Source organism: Barbus barbus, assembly GCF_936440315.1.
Source record: "Barbus barbus genome assembly, chromosome: 7".
Classification (NCBI taxonomy): domain Eukaryota; kingdom Metazoa; phylum Chordata; class Actinopteri; order Cypriniformes; family Cyprinidae; genus Barbus; species Barbus barbus.
In genome coordinates, this window is record NC_136735.1 from 30,213,052 (window position 1) to 30,236,706 (window position 23,655).

At 36.9% G+C, this 23,655-nt stretch overlaps 2 protein-coding genes across 3 annotated transcripts; both read left to right on the forward strand.

The window, feature by feature from the left end:
- The first annotated feature begins 8,914 nt into the window (after positions 1-8,914).
- On the forward strand, positions 8,915-16,941 carry LOC306873042 (eukaryotic translation initiation factor 3 subunit F-like). 2 transcript variants are annotated; one of them, XM_079422044.1, is made up of 10 exons: positions 8,915-9,088; positions 9,263-9,341; positions 9,459-9,715; positions 9,901-9,971; positions 10,222-10,301; positions 12,129-12,266; positions 12,361-12,452; positions 12,615-12,751; positions 16,237-16,350; positions 16,822-16,941. In XM_079422044.1, the coding sequence occupies exons 3-10, from the start codon at positions 9,604-9,606 to the stop codon at positions 16,897-16,899; spliced, it is 822 nt and encodes a 273-aa protein (XP_079278170.1). In that variant the 5' UTR covers positions 8,915-9,088; positions 9,263-9,341; positions 9,459-9,603; the 3' UTR covers positions 16,900-16,941. The 2 variants fall into 2 exon arrangements, with proteins under 2 accessions (XP_079278170.1, XP_079278169.1); XM_079422043.1 differs by having other exon boundaries at positions 8,992-9,341.
- A 198-nt stretch (positions 16,942-17,139) lies between these two features.
- Positions 17,140-23,582, forward strand: LOC306873040 (palmitoyltransferase ZDHHC3-like). The gene is made up of 9 exons (XM_079422041.1): positions 17,140-17,290; positions 17,732-17,820; positions 18,609-18,682; positions 18,852-18,964; positions 19,124-19,185; positions 20,870-20,984; positions 21,323-21,395; positions 21,818-21,962; positions 22,612-23,582. Exons 1-9 carry the CDS (start codon positions 17,172-17,174, stop codon positions 22,701-22,703), a joined length of 882 nt encoding a protein of 293 aa, XP_079278167.1. The 5' UTR covers positions 17,140-17,171; the 3' UTR covers positions 22,704-23,582.
- Positions 23,583-23,655: the final 73 nt, after the last annotated feature.

Genomic DNA, 23,655 nt, shown 5'->3' on the forward strand with positions numbered 1-23,655 from the left:
CAATCTTCATTGTCACATGATGCTTCAGAAATCATTCTAATATGCTGATTTGGTGCTCAAGAATCATTTATCACAGTATTGAAAACATTTGTGCTGCTTAATATTAATAAAACCGAGATACATTATACTTTCTTTAATTAATAAAAACAGTTCAAAAGAGCAGTATTCATTTTATACAATGTAAAAGTCTTACTGTCACTTTTCTAACAGTTTATTGTGTCCTTGCTAAATAAAAATATAAATTTCTTTCCAAAAAAGAATAAAAATCTTACTAGTCCTAATCTAATTCTAAAACTTAGGCAGACAAAATTCAATAACATAATGGTGTCACAGATCAGCCAGGCTCATTCACCTCCCAATCACAACGCACTCCTTCACCTGAGTATTAATTGCACACACCTGCACTTCATCAGCTCCCTCATCAGCCTGCACATAAAAGCATACACCTTACATCACCTCATTGTCTGATCTCATTTCCTTTGGAAGTGGACTGATGCTACTACAGCTACTAACCTGTGTACTTCCCTTGCTCTCCTACTTAACCCCGTCTCATCTCCAGCGTGTTCTTCACAGCGATACTCCATCGTCTGTATCTCCAAGGATCTCCACGAGTGTGTTTTCCCCTCCAGGATTGTGAGGTGTGTGCTCCGTCTCCCCTATCCACGAGTTCCTGTGAAAGCAAAGGATATTCCATTATCACCCTCATCGTACTACTATACCTGTTCATTGAACTTGTTACTCCCCTTCATCAGCAAACCGCTGACTCCGCCGATTGCAATAAAACTCACCTGTTGTATTCTAACCATCTGAGTCTGCTTCTCTAACAAATGGATTCCTGTGGACTGTGCTAAGATGTGGAAACAATATACTGAACCATAAAAACATTTTAAAGTCGAGCCACTTTTCTCAGTGTTTAATTATTTACCTTCAAACTATTGCAGGATTGCGCTATGATGATTGTTTGTGAAAAGCAATCCCTAGATACAATACATAAAACAAAATTAGCCATTGCATTTGGCATTGTGTAAATTAAATTCAGTCAACTCCTCTTTCTGCACAATACAATCACCTTTGGTGGCCACCAACCCATTTGGCACTGCTTTTTGGCATCTACCATAATAAGACTCATCCTTTAGCTCGTAACTCCCTCGTTGTCTTCTGGGAATAGCATGTTGCTAATTTATCTAATTCATTGCAGGAGGCAGTAATTGTTTACATGTATCCTTATGAAGGTCATCACCAGCAGGCAGGATGTTGAGTCATAAAGCCATCCCTATACAGTAGGATCCAGCATGGGAACAACGTGAAAATCGTAAGCATTTCAGGCACTCCAATGTCTTCCAGTCATTATGAGGAAACACGTTTCTGCTACATCTGGCGTTAAATAAGAGTTGTAATCAAAATATGGTGAGTCACTATTGCATCACTATATCACACTGATTGTGAAAGTTTAGTCAGTCTTTCATCAACATACCGAATAAAAGTTTGGGATAGGTGAGATTTTTCTCCTGCCCACCAAGACTGCATTTATTTGATTAAAAATGTAGTAAAAACACCAATACTGTGAAGTATTTAGACAGCTGAGTTAAGATTGTTCTGTGCCTGCTCAAAATTCAGTGTGAAGGTGCAATGCTACATAAAAGACCCTCCCAGCCCCTAGTATCAAAATATACAGTTGTAATTGCTGACAGTCTGTGTAAAGACACCTAAATATCACTTCAGAAGCACTTCTGTGCCACATTTGCAGTGTATATTTGGCAATAGTTTGTGAACAGTATTTCATGCATATAAGCGTTCAGCATTTCCTTTTTTGCCAAAGTTTTAAAACATAATATATTATAATGTATCTGTGTGACTTCAGCTTTCATTGCATTTTTTTATACCCACAGCACTTTATACTAACCTGCCTTGCACCTGCTCTAGTCTATTCAACAGAGGGTGACCGCAGTGGACTGAAGTGTGCCATCTGTCCTCTGGACAGATGGAATAAATGCCTCCAGAGGCACTATCGTACAATCCGCATTGCTGGGTAGGGCAGCAAAGCGAAGCTTTTCTCGGAAGCTTGTACAACAGATTCTCCTGGGTAATGCTGCAGGATGGCAGATGGCCACTACCAACGCAGCTTGCAAGAAAACAGACTGAAGTGAAACCTTGGGAGGTTGTGTTGCTTCTCCTTGTGCTCCAAAACAGCATTAAATCTAATTTTGTTTGCAGATGAACAGATTGGAGATTCCGTGATGCATCCCTCTAAAACAGTTCACTTTTATTGGAAAGAAAAATGAAACTATTGGGGGATGAGCTCAAGAAAAGACACAGTTGCCCTGGAGCATAAGCATTTATCACTAAGCTACAGCTTCAACTCAAATATTGAATTTTTAGCATGAATCATCACTTAAACATATTTTTAATCTCGACCTGGCAGGAAACTCAAAGAACACTCATAAATTAAGCAGTTATGTGGACCCACACAAATGAAACCTTGTGCTCGGTGATCTCTGTGACTCATACTGATGTACATGTTAAGGATCATTGTCATTTTCCCACATTCATAAAGACCAAAGGATTTTTAGGGGCAAGTAATTTCAGGCTTGAATATGACTGCTTCTTTCAGGCTATATGATGAACATCTTTTAAACTGCTGAAATTATTTGATTTTCAATTTTCATTTGGCATGACATTCACTTGCATGGATTTATTTATTCAGTGAAATGCATTTCATCATTCAGACAAATTATCTCTTATATGCTGAATATGCTAGACATTTCTGAATCAAATCAGACATTTTTGTGGCTTAATGTAACGACATAGTGAAAACAGGTTCAATAAAAGTGAGAAAATCATTCAAAAAAGTGGTTTGCCATAATATTTTTTCTTGCAATATATGTGATTTTTTTTCTAAACAAACAAAACAATTACCTTTGTCATTATTAATAAAATATTGTTAATCTAAAAAAATAAAATGTGTGTATGCCAGCCAAGCAACTGCCATAAGATAGATGGGAATGCTAATGTATAACTTTCACCAGAAATTTAGGACTAACTTGAGTATAACCAACATGCCATTTTCGAAAACCGTAAAACAGGAAACGATATTACAGATGAATGTAATTTGGCACAATATCTCAGCTAGCAGGGAACATTCTCAGAAATTTCTAGCAACGTTGTAGAAAGGTACTCTCAAAGAAATAAGCATTCTTCCAGTAATGTGAATAGAATGATTGTTCGAAGTTATATGTTCTCTTATAACATTCTATATTATTTAAAAAAACAATAATGGAACTTTTTTCTGAAACATTTTAGTTGGACAATGGTTAACTTTTTTAAACGTTAATACTTAAAACACTTTCAAAGGTAACTTTCCCATAATGTTTGCAAAATGGTAAAATGGAACATCCACATAACCAATAATGTTTTGCATGCTAAGAGATGTTTTCATAACTTAATGGGGCGTTTAGAAAAATGTTCTTAAAACATATTTTTTGTTATCTGGGACTGCCCCACTACAACATATTAATTATATGATAATTTGAGGTTCCTGCTATCCTAATATGTTAATAGCAGACCTGTTATGATAAAAAAAAAAAAAAAAAAATGCATCTAGTCTACAACAACTACAAAATCTATCTGCTCAAATATGCACATCTATCATGACTCAGGTAAAGCTAAAGATAAACATTCAGCTATGGAGCATGATGAGAACATTGGCTTTAAACAAGATAACAGTAAAACGGTCTGATATGGATTTTGACCAGCTGGACTTCTTATTATTCTGTCATTTGTTTGGATGCTGGTCTCTGCAAAACACATCTTTGCATAATTTACTAAGATATTTTCCCTAGACGCTTATCAGTAGGCGGTCTGTGATGGCCTTATTATTATACTAATCAAAGCTGCAAGCCTTCCCTGCTTAGTAAATTAGACTGTGCGACCACATTCTCTCACTCATCAGTGTTGTCCTTGAGAGCAGGGGAAATTTTTAAGTGGCTATGCATCCTTCAACAGTTCTCTTGTGGAGAAAATGTACGTTTGTTGTGGCCTGAGAAGGAGACAGCAATTTGTTCCACAGAATCAATGTGCCAATAAAAGCTAAGGTACTGATCTAAAGCATGAATGAGACATTCAGTGCCATTAAAAATACATTAGGGGCAATCTGTGAACCAGCAGGGATTTGCTGGACTGTCTCTAGGCTGCCAATAAGAACCAGTATAGTAGAGGTAGCTGGGCACTTGAAACTGAAAATCGATAATTGGCTCTGACGTGAGTGACAATGACCATTCTTATCAGTTTTTTTGGCTTGGTGATCGGCAGATTGCCCTTTTCAGACTTACAGCGGTGATAGTGATAACAGTGCAATGCATTTATAAAGTGATGTTTATTGCATGGATCAAAAATGTTCCAAAGTGTTTCCTGCAGCGTAACCGTGACAACATGGGGCATACTTCCTGTAAGCTTTGCTGATCGCGATAAGTTTGAAATTGTTTGGTTGGTGGGTGTCATAAAGTTTTAATAACCAACACAAAACAAGCAGTCCATATTTTGCATTGAAACTCGTATGAAAAATGATTTAGGATTTCCTTTGAAACAATTTTCATTCAGAAACATGAAAGAGAGAATGATGACAGAATTTCAGTTTGAATGAACTATCGCTTTAAGTTACCAAATGCACATCTGCAATATCTTTGGCTTTTGAAATTTGATCAGTTTAACTCTCAAACTCACAATAAGAAAGTGGATGTCTGTTTGGGGTCAATGGCCCTTTATTGCCTATACATTTACATTTATTCATTTAGCTGACGCTTTTATCCAAAGCGACTTACAATTGCTATATATGTCAGAGGTCGCACGCCTCTGGAGCAACTAGGGGTTAAGTGTCTTGCTCAGGGACACATTGGTGTCTCACAGTGGATTCGAACCCCGGTCTCTCACACCAAAGGCATGTGTCTTATCCACTGCGCCATCACCACCCCAAAACCTCAAAACAATTTATTCCAGTGGTTTTACAATGTCAGTTGATGCTCCGTGAAACCACCGCACTCTATAAATAATATTAACTTTGTAATTAGAGCTACTGTTTACAAAGCATATGGGATAGTGACCATATTTATGTTCCATAAGGGTTAATTTTTAATCTTTTTGAGGGTTGAAATGCCTCATAAGTGCTGATCTTTCTATTTTATTTTAACTGTTTCAAACTACAGACCTTAACTCATTTGTTTCTTTCAGCTAGACAGCAACACCTTAAATGTGGCACAGCCTCTATCCTGCATTTAGCAGTGTGTCATTTTGCATTGTCAGCTACCAGTTATTCTACAGTTTCAGCTACTCTGGGTCACATCACGTCTCAGAAGATATGTGTTCTTGTAGGATCTGATAAATCACGCAGAGTTATGTCAGTCTGATCTAATTATCTGTCTCCAGATTTCACACATCACAGCTCAGCTCATTTCCAAAAAGATCTTAAAAACTGTTTTAAGTAGCAGAAACACAGAAACTCCATCAACATCTTTTTACTAGTGTGAGGTCGTTGCTGCATACTTCTTACACAATTTAATATTATCTTGGAAACATTAGGCTATATTGTTATTAATTTAACAGTTGACAGCATAAATCTCTTTACTAATTTTGTTAAAAAATATGCAATGTATTTTAGAATGTTTTGTTGTATCTCTTCATGCATGCAGTATATAGATCAATACCTTGTTAAACATATATTTAGTCTTTTTCCAATTATTTATTTTCACATTACAGTAGTTTTTCCTAATAAGTAAAGTTTGACACAAGAAGAGAATTACTTTTAAAAAATATGTTCTCAGCACAATATAAATGAAAAACAAGAAACTCCATATAGCACATACACACTTCACACCTCTTTTCACACAAAACTGTGTTGCTGTCTGTTAATGTGCTTCACTGCATACTGTCGCCTCTTTTTCTCATTTAGCTGAGTCATCCTCTTAATATCTGAGAGCATAATAGTGGCAAACGTGTGTTGAAAGTTAAGTGTGTGTCAAACATCACAGTCTAGGATGGACAAAATGTATAGTGGTGATGGCGCAGTGGATAAGACACATGCCTTTGGTGTGAGAGACCCGGGTTCGAATCCACTGTGAGACACCAATGTGTCCCTGAGCAAGACACTTAACCCCTAGTTGCTCCAGAGGCGTGCGACCTCTGACATATATAGCAATTGTAAGTCGCTTTGGATAAAAGCATCAGCTAAATGAATGAATAAATGTAATGTAAATGTTTATGCATTTTTGATGGGCACAGAAGTTTAATTTCAGTTCTGTTATTTAAGATAGCATGTATAATGAAATACTGGGAACTAAATCATTTTACTAATAAACCCATGGACACTCATAGCTACAAATAAAAAATAATGCATGCTAAAAATAATTGCCAAAATTCTCCAGATTCAGGTCAATCGAGTATTAAAAATGTTTTCAAACCACCAAACCAAATAACTTCTTATTTGAATTTAGGGTTAAAATATAAGAATGGGAATAAATATTTAAATGATATGCAATATGATGATGCCCTAGGTGACTTCAGCCAATAGTGAACTAAACTAACCATCAAATGAACCAATGTGACTGGCAGGTATTAACCAACGGCACTCCAAGCTAGATCTGAAGTTTTTACATTATGCACTTTTCTGTATGAATGATTTGACACTGCTTTGGGGTATGAACACATTTTGTTGAGAACCAAAATGGAGTTTTGATTGCTCAGACTGTCATGTATTTCTGCTGCCTTGCGGTATAATTTCAGTACATTGACATTTGACTGCCCAGAGGTGGCAAAATTTGCATAGCTTCATATTTAAAGCTGCTGTAAGCATTTCTGCCCCAATGGTGGCAAAAAAAAGGAATTTGAAGAGTGTTCACAAACAGGTAACCCATACAAAAATTCAAAACAACTCCTTAAATTCTTCGACCAGGAGTCCCACCCCAAACTTACACAATTGGCAGAGCCTCCTGTAAGCTTTCTGACTGGCTAATACGTGTGGCTGCAGTTACAGAGACAAGGGTCCTGTTTCAATAAGGAGGTTCAATCAACTCTGAGCTAAAAAATTGAACTCTGAGTTGACTTACCCTGAGATAGGAAACTCTGAGTTTTTGGTTTAAGAACAGCTGATTTGAGTTAGTTCATTCAACTCTGCTGATTATAAAAAGTCATGATCAATGGAGCTCCTAAATTACGATTCACCACATACTGTACTTCCGAGTCATAAGTATAATTCTTAATTACTGTTAAAATATTAGAGGTGAAACTGGCAGAACTGCAAGTTATTGACCTAGTAATCATTTTCATGGTCTCCCACATACACACCAAAAAAAAAAAAAAAAAAGAATGTGTCAGCAGCTAAAAATGAAGTATAAAAACATAATTCAATCAGGTAAAGCTTTAAACGTAAAAGGTTCATGGGTGTAGGTTACATGACTTTACAAACATTTGACATATTAAATAAATATAATTCAGTGTCTATTTCAATGTGCAGCATGTTTTTTCCACATAGTCTAATGCTCTTTTCACATTATTAAGCATTCTCTAATTCAACCTGTTACATTCGGGTAATGAAATTAACATTTGACTTCTACACAGCCAACAGCAAGAAGTCAGAGGCTCACAAAATGGTGTACCAGCACTACTGACAGATAAAGAGGAGATAGCCACAGATGAATATAGAGATGAATATGACCTCCTACTGACATACAGTAATCAGCTTGATTTTCGGAACGATGATGATAATATGCATGCATGTCATCCATGCTTCCAACCACATCAGAGGGTCCAAAAGGAAATTCTAATTATTAGGTTACTTCCAGAGGTTGCGGCAAGATGTTATCAAGTGAACGCCATTTATCAGATTAGCCATGTCTGATTTCTCCAGATTTCTCAGTGTGAGCACTGCCCGGGCAAGCGGTGCCGTGCCCGTCTGAGTCAGGCAGGGGTTCCCTGTATGAGCCACACTCATTTTTTTGCTCAGGAAATGCCCTTTTTAAAGGTCGCCAGATGGCCGCAGGGGAAGCACTGAGAGAGGTGATCTTCTGTTGCCGGGGCTCTTCTACAGCGAGTAGGCTTCGACCTTCTTGCTGCTGCTGCTGCTTCTTCAGAGTCCAGGGAGGAGATGATCTTCACACTGAAGGAGAAAATTCTGATAAAATGGTGCTCAAAGCCGACATAGTTGGCAGTCTGCCCCACTTCTTTTGGTGGGCTGAAGTGGCATTTGTTCGTGCAGCTTCACAATCATGAACAAATCAGGCTTCAGTATTCAGAGTAAACAGGAGTTTCCCCATAGCATGCTACACAATGGGAGAAATCATTCAAAAGGGAACTACCATTTAAAGAAGGTACCACTCAAAAAAAATATTCATGTGGATATTGCAAAAACTAATTAATGTAGCCTCCTCATCTACATGATCCTGTATAAAAGGACATGCCATATTTGTCACTTTGATGGTGTATGGTGAAAATATGTACAACGGATGATTGCACCTGTACTGTGGGAAGTCGTGGCCTAATGGTTAGAGAGCTGGACTTGTAATCCAAAGGTTGCGGGTTCGAGTCTCCGGCCGGCAGGAATTGTAGGTGGAGGAGTGAATGTCCAGTGCTCTCTCCACCCTCAATACCACGACTGAGGTGCCCTTGAGCAAGGCACCGAATCCCCAACTGCTCCCCGGGCGCTGCAGCATAAAATGGCTGCCCACTGCTCTGGGTGTGTGTTCACGGTGTGTGTGTGTTCACTGCTGTGTGTGTGCACGTTGGATGGGTTAAATGCAGAGCACGAATTCTGAGTATGGGTCATACTTGGCTGAATGTCACTTCACATGTCACTTCACTTCACTGCAAAAAAAAAAAAAAAAAAAAAAAAAAAGTGGGGGTGGGTGATAAAAAAGATACAAAGAGCATTACAGACATTATCATTAAAGACACTATTAAGCCCCTTTGAAACGATACATTTTTAGAATTTTTTATTTAATCAAGTCTGATCCCGGAAACCTGGGCAGAAGATGAATGAACTTTCGCCACCTGCTGGGCATGTTGTCCAGTCAGATATCGATCACCACCTCACTGATAGACTAAGGTAAATACGTTTTCAGCTTTGGGACGGGCTGTTAACATTGGCATGCGACTTGTTTTTACTGTAATAATGCACCTGTCACTTTTTGTCTTCCTTTTGACTTGAAGTTTCAGTGAAAAGCCGAATTCAATGTACAGTTGTCTTAGTATTTGATCGTTGCCTCTTTTGCAATAACAGCAGCACTTATGCTGACTTGAATTTAGCAAATTTTTGCTAAACCAGACAGAGGATCCATGTTAAGCAGCATCGTGTTCCAGTGAGTATCTTGTGCTTCGCTGCAGTCAAGGACCTTTGAAGGAGTTCACATGATAATCATTATGTGTTTGATTTGTGAGCTAGAAATTGTTTTTGAAATGTTTTTTTTTTTCGCTAGAAGAAATAAATATTCCCAATCTGGCCAGTGTGGTCTCAGACTGTATTTGTCAGCCGTCTACATCCGCTAGGGGGCAGCAGCACGAATCCCATGGAGATTATCTTCTTCTCTGTTTATCATCATCCTTTACTTCCTCTACGAAATCATGGCGGTCCACGGCCCGTTCGTGAAAATCCACCCGGTGGTTTTGGCATCGATTGTGGACTCATACGAGCGCAGAAATGAGGGAGCGAGTCGCGTGATCGGAACATTATTAGGTGGGTCTTTTATGGTCTCTGAGAGAAGTCCGAGACAGTCGCGTTTCTTAAAGACAACAGAAGCGTCGTTTTGTCTTACGAAGCATGTGTTGTAGTCGAGCAGCATGGCTGAAGAGGACGAGAAAGCGCATCCGCACTAAATTTAAAGAGCACCACTTAAATGGTTTAATTTGTGTGTCACACAGGAACAACAGACAAGCATTCAGTTGAAGTCACCAACTGCTTCTCTGTTCCTCACAATGAGTCTGAAGATGAGGTGAGACCAGCATCAGCTCATTTGCCCGTTAAAGTACTATGATATATTGGTGGTATACCATGGTATCTGTGGTATGTGCCGTTTACCTGAATGATTACCTTATACTTACTAAACATGTGCTATCACTAAACATGTACTATCAAATGATTGCATGTACTTTGGAGTTCCACCTTGTAAATATCACAGTACATTAATTTCAAAGACAAAGTGAACAACACACTCATCCTTGTTTATAATGTTTATATCATAGGTGGCTGTTGACATGGAGTTCGCCAAGAACATGTATGAGCTTCATAAGAAGGTTTCGCCAAGTGAAGTCATTATTGGATGGTATGTGGCCACTCATGCTGAGGAATTCAATCAATTTAGTTTGTCTTAGATCGATTTCACAGCATAGATAATGTAGTGAATTAAAACCATAAAATACATTGTTACGCAAAATAAACATTAACTGAAACAAAAATGATTTCAGGCAGTTTTCAAGTGAATGTTTTCATTTTCATTTCATAGAACTTGATGTACTAACATAACTCAAACTGAAATATGATTTAGTAAAAAGAATATAGACGTAAATAATTAGTTAACAAACTTAAACTAGAATAAAAACAAATTCAAAATATTTATCAAAACTGAAATAATGTCTCAATGATACTAAAATAACACTTTAACTGTAGAAAGGCTTGAAGTATTTTGCCAGTCATTATGGTGATAGTTGTTTTAAAGAAGTAGTTCACCCAAAATTTCAAATGTATTCGCCCTCAGCAGGCCCTCCAAGATGTAGATGAGTGTGTTTCTTTTTTTTAGATCATATTATATTAGTTGCTCACCAAAGGATCCTCTGCAGTGAATGGGTGCCGTCAGAATGATAGTCCAAACAGCTGATAAAACATCACAGTAAACCCCTCCAGCCCATCAATTAACAAATTGTGAAGTGAAAAGCTGTGTTTGTGTAATAAATCCATCATGAAGGTATTTTAGCTTAAAATAGTTGCTTCCAATTAATTTAAGGCAGTGGCTATTTGCACTAAGTGCAAATAGCAATAGATGTTATGTACACTCAGTGTAAATAGCAATTAGATGCTATTTACACCGTGCAAATAGCATATTTTTTTAGTGACAGATGCTATTTACACTAAGTGCAAATAGCTATAGATTCTATTTACACTGTTAAAATAGCAAGATTTTCTGCTATTTATACTACTTATTGCAAATAGTGGCAATTATCTGCACCTCAGTATTGTAGTACATTATAAAACAGTACGCAATAATAACGTACTGAGTGTAAATTATAATTTTAATTCAAATTTATTAAATGGTTGCCACCTTATTGGGACAATAAAGCCCTCCCTACACCTACCCTAACCCTACCTGATACTTTATTTTCAACTTTTTGATTATTTCCTTAATTTTTATTGAAAATAAATGCCTTTCTGATGCGATATGAGATTTGAAAAGGGGAAAAAAATGTTTGGCAAAAGGTGGGGTCGAACTCGGGTCGATCGCGTCAAAAAGCATGTGCCTTACCATCTACACCACTGAAACTGATGTTGAACTAGCTGCTTTTTTTATTCTTGACTAACTCAATCACACGTTAGTGGGTGGAGTTAGTGTAAATAGCCTTTGCCAACAAGATGGGCTATTTGCACTTAGTGTAAATAGACACTCCGTTAATTTAAAGGGTCCTTTCTCTGTATTACTGTTTTTGCTTATGTAAAGAGAATTATGCATGGATCAAGGGACACGGTTACAAACAGTTCTACATTTATGCATTTAGCAGACGCTTTTATCCAAAGCGACTTACATTGCATTCAAGTTACAGTTTTTTTTAATTTATTTTTTTTATATCAGCTCTTCTAAACAAATGTTGATGTATTTTGTTTCTTACAAGGAAGCAGTTTTCCACTTCACAAGATGTTAATTGATGGACTGGAGTCGTGTGAATTATTTGAAATGTTAATACCTGCTGTTTAGACTCTCATTCTGACGGCACCCATTCACTGCAGAAAGTGATTTAATGCTAAATTTCACCAAATCTGTTCCAATGAAGAAACAAACTTATCTACATCTTGATGGTCTGAAAGTGAATACATTTTAATTTTTGGCAAGACAAATTCTTTTAAAATGCAAACATAACGAGCACAATCTGTTGTTTTGTAGGTATGCCACAGGATATGACATCACAGAGCACTCCGTTCTGATCCACGAGTACTACAGCCGAGAGGCGCCGAACCCCATTCACCTGACTGTGGACACGGCACTGCAGAGCAACAAAATGAACATCCGTGCCTATGTCAGGTAAAGTCATCTAGACAAAGGTAGATTATTTCTTGCTGCTGATCTGCTCTCCTCTGCCGCACTAGCAGTGTTTATTTGTTGTTTGTGTTGTTAGTTCCCAAATGGGCGTTCCGGGCAAGACGGTCGGTGTCATGTTCACCCCATTGACAATCAAGTACGTTTACTACGACACAGAGCGCATTGGAGGTCAGACTTTTTTCCACTTGTAAACAGTATTCATTCTAAATTGACTGGCACTACTGGTTCACAAAATATTTTGGATTGGAATGTTGTTAGTTGCATATTTTAAGAATAGCATATTTTATTTTGAGCACATTCTTATAATGAATTGATCACCTCTTTCTGTAGTTGAACTTCTACACAGGACTCGTGAATCTCCCAGTCGTACCAATGGACTGACCACAGACCTGGCCCAGGTAGCCAGTGCAGCAGGACGTGTACAAGAAATGCTGACCACAGTGCTCTCATATATAGATGATGTACTGGTGAGTGTCTCTTTGGGACATAATGTTAATTATTTTTGGTGACCTATTTGGTTTCAGAGGTAATTTAACAATTTCTATTCAAAGAGGTTTTTTTTTTTCATACTTTATTAACTGCTTTGCTGCACAGAAGACTTTCCGTCTTTTTATTTTATTAGGTTATAAATTATATTATTAAAAAAGTGTATGAATGTGTTGGTGTGTTTGTGTTAGGGCTGGGCGGTATATCGAATTTGTACGATATATCAATATTTTTTTATAAGCGATACGGTATGATGCAGTTAATATCATTATATAAACATAATACCGTTTAATAAACATTATACCGTTAATATCGATATAGCTTACAGTAGTTTGATACCAGCGCATCTGAAAAAAATATCTAGGGAGGACAGACACTGAACTGCTGCAGAGAAAGTGCTTAATACCATTTGTTCTAAACATGTGACAAGCTTTATATGAAGGGCTTTAAAAAACAAAAAAAACTCGTAAGATATAGTAGCCTATAGTTTATACTTTCAGTTTAAAGCAGCTCGCCCCGTCAGATGCTTGGACAGAAAGTCTGCGTGTAAGGCTGACAGAGATTCTACTCACGCTGTTTAATGTGTTTAAGATGTGCTGTTTTCCTTAATGTATACCTTACATCTCACAGGTCTCCATCTGTAAATGTTGGAAAGCCACGGAAATATTTCCATTTTGCTGTCAGAAGTGCATGAGCTTTTGCTCGGCGATTCTCCGCTAAACTTCATTTAGAACGAGCACCGCTGCACGCATGCGTGCCAAACAGAGTGCAATAACTCTGACTAAAATATACATTTTGTTGAAATATTTGGAGTTGGACAATAAATGTGACGCATGTAGAATTTTAAACTTACAAGTGTATTTGTATGATAGCACTAACTGTAAAGCGTAATGGGGAAATCAAAATAGCCTTTTTACTCAATTAGTCTGTGCTTTTTTTTATTTTAATTTTTAGTTTAGTAAATTTAACTTCTGCTTTTATAATAATTTTGTTTTTAGATTGCAGTGTTACAATGTAAGAATGTAATGTGATTTTAAGCCCATTTTTGCACAATATACAGGTACATACTTACATTCACTTTTATTTGTTTAATCCAAATACAAAATACCGAGATATATACCGTATATCGCAAATCAGCTAAACATACAGAGATATTAATTTTTTGCTCATATCGCCCAGCCCTAGTTTATGTGTGTGTGTTATATATAGGTCCTTTTCAAAAAATTAGCATATTGTGATAAAGTTCATTATTTTCTGTAATGTACTGATAAACATTAGACTTTCATATATTTTAGATTCATTACAACACAACTGAAGTAGTTCAAGCCTTTTATTGTTTTAATATTGATGATTTTGGCATACAGCTCATGAAAACCCAAAATTCCTATCTCAAAAAATTAGCATATTTCATCCGACCAATAAAAGAAAAGTGTTTTTAATACAAAAAAAAAAGTCAACCTTCAAATAATTATGTTCAGTTATGCACTCAATACTTGGTCGGGAATCCTTTTGCAGAAATGACTGCTTCAATGCGGCGTGGCATGGAGGCAATCAGCCTGTGGCACTGCTGAGGTGTTATGGAGGCCCAGGATGCTTCGATAGCGGCCTTAAGCTCATCCAGAGTGTTGGGTCTTGCGTCTCTCAACTTTCTCTTCACAATATCCCACATATTCTCTATGGGGTTCAGGTCAGGAGAGTTGGCAAGCCAATTGAGCACAGTAATACCATGGTCAGTAAACCATTTACCAGTGGTTTTGGCACTGTGAGCAGGTGCCAGGTCGTGCTGAAAAATGAAATCTTCATCTCCATAAAGCTTTTCAGCAGATGGAAGCATGAAGTGCTCCAAAATCTCCTGATAGCTAGCTGCATTGACCCTGCCCTTGATAAAACACAGTGGACCAACACCAGCATCACTGACTGTGGGTACTTGACACTGGACTTCAGGCATTTTGGCATTTCCCTCTCCCCAGTCTTCCTCCAGACTCTGGCACCTTGATTTCCGAATGACATGCAAAATTTGCTTTCATCCGAAAAAAGTACTTTGGACCACTGAGCAACAGTCCAGTGCTGCTTCTCTGTAGCCCAGGTCAGGCGCTTCTGCCGCTGTTTCTGGTTCAAAAGTGGCTTGACCTGGGGAATGCGTCACCTGTAGCCCATTTCCTGCACACGCCTGTACACGGTGGCTCTGGATGTTTCTACTCCAGACTCAGTCCACTGCTTCCGCAGGTCCCCCAAGGTCTGGAATCGGTCCTTCTCCACAATCTTCCTCAGGGTCCGGTCACCTCTTCTCGTTGTGCTGCGTTTTCTGCAACACTTTTTCCTTCCCACAGACTTCCCACTGAGGTGCCTTGATACAGCACTCTGGGAACAGCCTATGCGTTCAGAAATTTCTTTCTGTCTTACCCTCTTGCTTGAGGGTGTCAATGATGGCCTTCTGGACAGCAGTCAGGTCGGCAGTCTTACCCATGATTGCGGTTTTGAGTAATCAACCAGGATGGGAGTTTTTAAAAGCCTCAGGAATCTTTTGCAGGTGTTGAGTTAATTAGTTGATTCAGATGATTAGGTTAATAGCTCGTTTAGAGAACCTTTTCATGATATGCTAATTTTTTGAGATAGGAATTTTGGGTTTTCATGAGCTGTATGCCAAAATCATCAATATTAAAACAATAAAAGGCTTGAACTACTTCAGTTGTGTGTAATGAATCTAAAATATATGAAAGTCTAATGTTTATCAGTACATTACAGAAAATAATGAACTTTATCACAATATGCTAATTTTTTGAAAAGGACCTGTATATATATATATATATATATATATATATATATATATATATATATATATATATATATATTTTATTATTGTTATTATTATTATATTATTGAGTTGCTGAAATCGCGTTTGGTCTCGTACTGTATCGTGTATCTTGTCAGTGTGTGCACTTGCTTGGCCATTTGTAGTTGATAAACAGGAAAGTGGGTCCAGCTGAATTGAAACGATCATTTGTTAGATTGGTATAATAAAGGTTATTATACCGCGGCAGCGGTCGCGGCAGTCGTCGTGTGAAGCCCTCTTAGTGTGAAGACCATCGACTCTACCGTGCGACTCCACCGGGCAGGGACACCGGCAAGGGATAGTAGTAGCTTTTTATTTAATTTTTTCATTGATATGTTTATTATTGAAATGTTGTTGTTATATGCATGTTAATTTTATTTAATTTCTTTATTTTCTTAAATATGTGGGTAGATAGTATTTATAGAGTTGCAACTTTTTAGTTTTAGTTACTTTTTCTTATTTGTAAGTCGCTTTGGACAAAAGCGTCTGCTAAATGACAAAAGTAAAAGTAAGTAAGTATATATATATATATATATAACTACCATTTCCCCAAGAGTAATCAACACTTGTCTTATAGGGTGATCTCACAAAATCCATTTTTGTTTAATGACTGAAATATAATTTTTTTCCTAGTCTGGTAAAGTGACTGCAGATAACAGTGTTGGTCGTTTCCTGATGGATCTTGTGAACAAAGTGCCCAAGATCACAGCAGAAGACTTTGAGAGCATGCTGAACTCCAACATTAATGTAAGTGACATTCTGTGCAATTTGATATACTACATGTTTTACATGCTTTCAGGGTTCCCCCAGTCATGAAAAACTGGAGATATCACAGTTTTGTTTTCTATTTCTGAAAACATCATGAAAGTTTTTAGAATGAATGTGAGGTAGCTGAATATAAGTTGTTTTTTTTTCTCTCTTCTGTTCTTTAATACTTCAGTGGCTAGTTAATGCTCATATGTTGAATAAAACATGTTAGCCATAGTGATTTGTGAGTGAATTGACTTCTTTTCAACGAATTGGTAAAGCTAGTTTTATGTACTACTAAAATTATTTAATGGTACCGTAGCCAAAATGATTAATAAGAGTCTTTATCCAAGAAATCACAAAAAAGCTGTAAAATGCTAAAACCGTAGGAACCCTGTAATGTGTCTCAGATTGAATCCTAGCTGTGTTCTGGTGTTTCTGAAGTGCTCATACTCTTCTGTTTCTTTGCAGGATCTGTTGATGGTGACCTACCTGGCAAATCTCACTCAAGCTCAGATCGCGCTTAATGAGAAGCTAGTTGTTCTGTGATCAGAAATTAAATGAATAAATAAATGTTTGTCATTCCAACAATCTGTGTGATTAATTTATTTTAAACCGTGTGCTTGGATATCTGAGAGCTTGTGAGAACATTCCTTTAAACAACAACAACAAATAAAGAGGTACTGAAGTTTGTGCTAGATTTTTGATTATATCACGTTTTACAAGTAATATTATCAGACACCAGACAAACACGTGGTCAGGAGGAGGACTGCTGGATGCGGTCCCTTTGTGACGTCATCAGGAAGCCCGCAGATGGAAAGATGGCTCGCTGTCGGCGAGACCCGTGCGGCTTTATTTGTCTCATTTTAACTTATTTCAGCGTCTTTTACGCCGACTATGTTGTGATTCAGTATGTCCTGATCCCCGCGTATTCTGGAAGGTGAGTACCGCATGAACGAAGATTTAAACAGCCAGCGTTTGGTTCACGCAACAGCACCACTGTTCCTTTTTAGAATTCCCCATAGCAACAGCCGTTCAAAAGCAGAGCGTTCCGAATGTTATCAGCATTCTGATGCGTTTTAAACTGTTTGCAACTAGTAACAGCAACTGTAACATGTCTCACAACTTTATTTGGACATTAGCTTTTAAAATAGCATCCTCATATATTTGTCAGGCACTAGGAAAACTGTTTTTTGGAGCTTTTCTTATCTGTTGTATGGCAACTCTATCCCACACAATGTAAAGAAATTGTTTGGGGTTTATTGGTCATTTTCCTTAATTTAAATCCTGTTAAGTAGCTGCCAATAAAATTACTACTGCACTGAATACATATGCGATATGCAAAATATAATGTTTATCTATTTTCTCTGTTTGTGTTTAGTGTATGGTGCACTCTCCATGGGTCTGTGTTTAATATTATTTTATTACTGTTGCTGGCATGCCATTCAAAAGCAGTGTTCTCTGATCCTGGTGAGTGCTCTTATTTAATGGATCAATCTTGTTTTCTCTGGGTCTCATATATTGTAGACTGTTTTAAACCTATTAAATCTACTGTATCATATTTGATACATGAATTTTCAAATCCTCTAAATTATCAGCATGATCAAAACTTGACAAAACAAAATGTTCACAATCTGCTACATGTCTTCTGTCCTCTGCTTGATAGTTTCTACTTTTTTTGGAAGTAAATGGCTTTTTAGTAATTGCCCACCTTCACATGTCTTTTAGCTGCAAAATATTTAATGATTTTTATAAAGTAAAAGTAATAATACTTTTATATTGTAAGTATTTTGAGATGAAATCATGTTAAAATGCAAGTATTAAATATCATACAACAGGCTTTTGAGGAATGTTGTATTGCTTTGCATTATGTTTTGCTCCCCACAATAAAATCTACAGAGCTTTGATCATAAGACAAAACATTTATATTTAATTATACTAAGATTATTGGGAGATATAAAGTGACAACTCATAATTATATGCATTTTATGTAAGTTGGACTGTTATGTATGAGCTCTATACTCTCACTATGTCATACTATATGGACCATATTTTTCATGTCATACCATGACCATACCATTAAATATGATACAAAACATAACACACATATGCAAACTTTTATATTTTAAGTCAGAATTTGTCTTGTTTAATGAACTGATTCAAAAAATGTGATTTGTCTGACTATCATTTCATATGTCAGGCTTTACAGGATCAAAAAGGCTATCAATGTAAATTTGTACCATATATTATTATTACAGGTATGGTTCCTCTACCTGAGACAGCCATTGACTTCTCAGACTTGAGGTCCCAGTCCAACCGTCTGAATGACAGAGTGAGTGTTGCTGGTCTGTGTACTCCTTTAACAGTATTTATAATGTGGTTATTATGTTGATTTAATAGTGGTTCACATAGTGTGTATATTCTATTTACTGGCTTTGGATCTTATTTCACAGTGAATTTGCTCTCTGACATGCCTTTAATCTTTGTGTTGCTCTCATCAGGGCTGTGAGGGCTGGACAGTGTGCAGTCGCTGTGAGACGTATCGGCCTCCTCGAGCCCATCACTGCAGAGTTTGTCAGCGCTGCATTAGGAGAATGGACCATCACTGCCCATGGTGAAGCTCTCATCATTTTCCATTAGCCAGTGTTGTCAAATTGAATATATTTTCATGTAACTGGGTGTATTTAAAGTAGAATAAGAGTTTACAATATAATATTTTGTTTTTGCAGTCTTTCAGATAAATGTGTTTGCATATGTGTGTGCTCTTTTATAGGATCAATAACTGTGTTGGAGAACTCAATCAGAAATACTTCATTCAGTTCCTCTTCTACACAGGTATGTTTTAAAAGTTCATCCAAAAAAAGCCACTCCAAACCTTTATATGATCAACAGACCTATAGAGGTCATATGACTACTAGATTAAATGTGTAACACATGCCAGAGTAGATGGTGTTACAGCTCACAATGGTGAGCTGTCCCACGCCTATGATGCTGTGCTGGAAATGGTTCCCACGACGCTGCAAGGAGAGATTGGAGTGCTCCGTTTGGAGAGTAGGAGGGGCACCATCGTGAGCTGTAACACCATCTACTCTGGCATGTGTTACACATTAGGTGCGTTCGACTTCATGCAGCACTTAGCAGACCGATCGGCGGCTGACTTGAAGCAGTGCATGCCGGTTAGAAATTTAGTCCGACTTGAACCTGGGCCGATCACACGTCACTGTCACGTGTGGCATCAAAGTACCGCGACAGCGTTTCGAGAGCAGCCGGCTGACTCAGCCAGCGCAATTTCTCCAGAGCGACTGCGGGAGAGCTGATGACGACACAGCTGTTTCACGATTGGCCAAATTCACCACATGACAACAACGACGTGTATTTCGGGTTTATTCTGACAACTTCAGTCCCACTAAAAAAAAAAAAAAAAAAAAAACTTCAGTCCCACTACTGCTCATATACGGACTTTCAAAAAAATAAAAATAAATTAACTTTTCATGTCATCTTCATCTCGTAAATCATGTTTATTAAAAGATTACAATTATTTTTACTGCAATCACTTTTTTGTTAATTCGTTAAATATAGGTTTTGTGCACAGGTTTATTTTGGATCTTTTTCATACAGACCCTTTACAGTATTAAGCTGCATAACCTATTTAGATAATCGTTTTTTTATGGAATAAATCAAATGTCAATCTTACAGACTTTTAATATAATGTGGTCATCATGGATTCTGATTGATAGCCTACTAATTGTCTAGTTGCTGGGTTCATCCATCTTCACTTGCATGTGATTACTGCCAACAACTCTGGCTGGATGTCAACTTAATACAACATTCAGATCACTTTCATAAACTGTTTATAAAAACAATACTTATTACATTGAACCTTTACTCACTTTCGTTGCTCATTGTGCTCAATTTCATACAACATTAACGGCATCTCTATAGCTTCCAGTTCGTCTGCAATAAAGCAAGCAAACGCCACGTGATCTGCCATGACTGAGGTAGATGCAGCAAACTACGAGAGCCCCGAAGTGTCCGACTTGACGACTCCGTTTTCAACTCCGCCCCTGACTGCAAGCGGCTACTCTCGTTGACCACCGTCTGTAGCCGTGTTTCAAGTCGAACGCACCTATTTAATCTAATAGTCATATGACCTCTATAGGTCTGTTGATCATGTGACTTTTGTGTATATATTAGCCAGAGTTACTTCCTGTTTTTACAACTGATGAAGGTGTTTGGATAGACACCGAAACGTCTTGTTAAGCTTTTTATAGTCCAGTGATTTTAATAAAAAGTACATTTTTTGGAAAGTTTTAAACACCTGGATGTTTTAGTGATGAATCTACACAGACAATACACAGTCAATAGGACCCAAAACAGTTTGGAACAACATGAAATGATGATAGAATTTTCATTTTTGGGTTCACTTTCCCTTAAAGAACACATGAAAAGAAATTCAGTGTTGGATTTCATGTTTTCCATTCCTCTCCTCTAATGCCATGTTGTTTGTGTGTCATTGTAGGCATGGCCAGCTTATATTCCATGGCGCTGGTAGTGTCAGCATGGGTGTGGAGAATAAGGAGCGAAAGAGAGGGAGATGGAGATGGAGAAGAAGCTCCCAGCAAACATCTCATTGTGTAAGTCACCAATACATGTATAGGTCCTATATACAGTGGGTACGGAAAGTATTCAGACCCCCTTACATTTTTCACTCTTTGTTATATTGCAGCCATTTGCTAAAATCATTTGTTCATTTTTTTTTCCTCATTAATGTACACACAGCACCCCATATTGACAGAAAAACACAGAATTTATTAAAAAAGAAAAACTGAAATATCACATGGTCCTAAAATAATTTCCGTACCCACTGTATGTTCGAACAAATTATATAACAATGATCAATATTGTTTAAGATGAATTTTCTTTTGTTAGCTTTTCACTTCTCTCACAATGTTTTTTGTGACTTGACCTACAGGGCACATTATATCATTTTGCTGGTGGAGTCGATACTTTTTGGAGTTTTTGTCTTGGTGATATTTTATGACCAGGTATGCTTCAACATTATATAATTCGTAATTTTGGACCATATGTTAACATTATAATAAACAGCAATGCCATAATTGTAATATTTCATATTGAATTGCTACTGCTTGTCATTTTGCATTTATCTGAATCATTTAATTCATTTCAACTTTTGCCACCTTTAAATTGCAGATGATGTGTTGTTGTGTGTTGATCCTCATTCACAGATGACAAAATGAATACCGCGATTAATGCAAAGTGTCTCTTTTTAAACTAAGTCTAAACTTAATCATGCATAAAACTTTAACACTATTCTTGTTTGACTTTCTAAACACTAGTATTTTCTTCAGAAAATGAAAATCTTATGTAATTAATTGTTGAAATTTTAATGTTTTTTGCATGCGTTGATCTGTCATCTCCTGTTTCTCTGTTGTTTTTGTTGCAAAAGCTGGTGTCCATTATAACAGATGAGACGCCAATTGAACAGATGCGGAACAGACTAATAAAAGATAAACCCAACAACACCCACCCATCACACATTACACACACAAGAAAGCCCAAAATTGCATTGCTGAGGGAGGTTTTCGGACGTGGTGAGTTTAATGCTGTTTATTTACGGTGTCTGTTTTGATCCTGCAAGCCTGTTGTTAGAATTGCATCACTAGCACTGTTACAAATCCAAAGCATTGAGAAATAATGTTTTACATTATTTAAAACAAAACAAAAATGTGTGTTTTTCAAAGTCTCTTATATTCATCAAGGCTGCATTTATTTGAGAAAAAAAAATACAGTAAAATCAGTAATTTTGTTTATATCATTTAAAATAACTGTTTTATATTTTAAGATGTAATTTATTCTTGTTATGCAAAGCTGAATTTTCAGCATCATTACTCCAGTATTCTGTCACATGATTCATCAGAAATCATTCTAATATGCTGATTTGCTGCTCAAGAAACAATTTTCATTCATATCAATGTTGGACACATTTCTGCTAATTAATATTATTTTAGAATTTTTTTTTTTTCATGATTCTTTTGTGAATAGAAAGTTCAAAATAACAATTTAATTGAAATATAATTTTTTTTGTATCATTATAAATGTATTTACTGTCACTTTTGATAAATTTAATGCATCCTTACTGAGTAAAATGAATACTTAAAAAAAAAAGAAGTGACCCCATGCTTTTGAACAGCTGTGTACAGAATAATTGTTTTTCCGTTTGTATTCCTCTCATATTTACAGGTTCAATAATATGTTGGTTGTTCCCACTCCATTCTTCCCCTCCTTCTGTTGGTGGCATCAGTTATTCAGCACTTCCTGATTACGATGTGTAACACTAACCAGTTTTCCATCAGTTCCTTTGAACGTTTCATCAGTGTCGCATCATGTGTAGGACACTGTGAATATTATGTTACTGAGGTGCAAATTTCAGCTATGATGAAGGAAGAGTGCTGCTGTGTGAGTGTGACTTCTGCTTGCTGCTTCTCACACACACACAGATACAAATACAAGGTACTTCCTCTACAAACCTGGATCTTTTTCCTTTCTGTGTTCATCTGAATTATTTCTCTTCATATAACCCAGGACATTTATTGGTTTTTAATTTTTTTATATAATATTCATTATGAGGATTAGTCAGTTTTCTCTCATTATCTTTTTTGAAGTTACTAAACCAGTATCTTAACCTGTAATCAGTATATATTTTGTTACATATCCATTGGTTGGCTTTAAGGGACATGAGGACACACTCGAAAGGTCAGCTGTGTTGACTTAATTTCAGGTAAATGCAATAGGATGCACCATCATTAATTTCGTTATTATTGTGTGTGTGTACATTGGGTACATGGACTGTACTCCATTTTACATAAGGACTGTAAATAAAGATGTATTTTATAACTTTAATTTCTGACAAAAGTGTTGCTGCATATTCAGGGTACTGGACTACTTTTGTTGAAGTGCTTGGTTTTGTTTTGTTTGAAATGTTAATGTTTTTTTTGCTTTTTTATGGACAGCTTGAGGGATGTGTGTACATAACAGATGAACATGTATATTGATAATGTTTACATTGATATTTATTGTAATTTATCTGTGGATTTTTGTGTCTAAATGCTGCTCTGACTTATGTGAAGTAAAAGACATCTTTTCATATTCTGGCTTTTTTGCTTGAAAATTACAAATTTGAGTGGAAATAAACCAGTAGTGGTAAATAGCCTACATTTCTTTGTGTTTTGTTATTCAGGAAATCTATCTGTCTGTCTGTCTGTCTGTCTGTCTATACACACACAC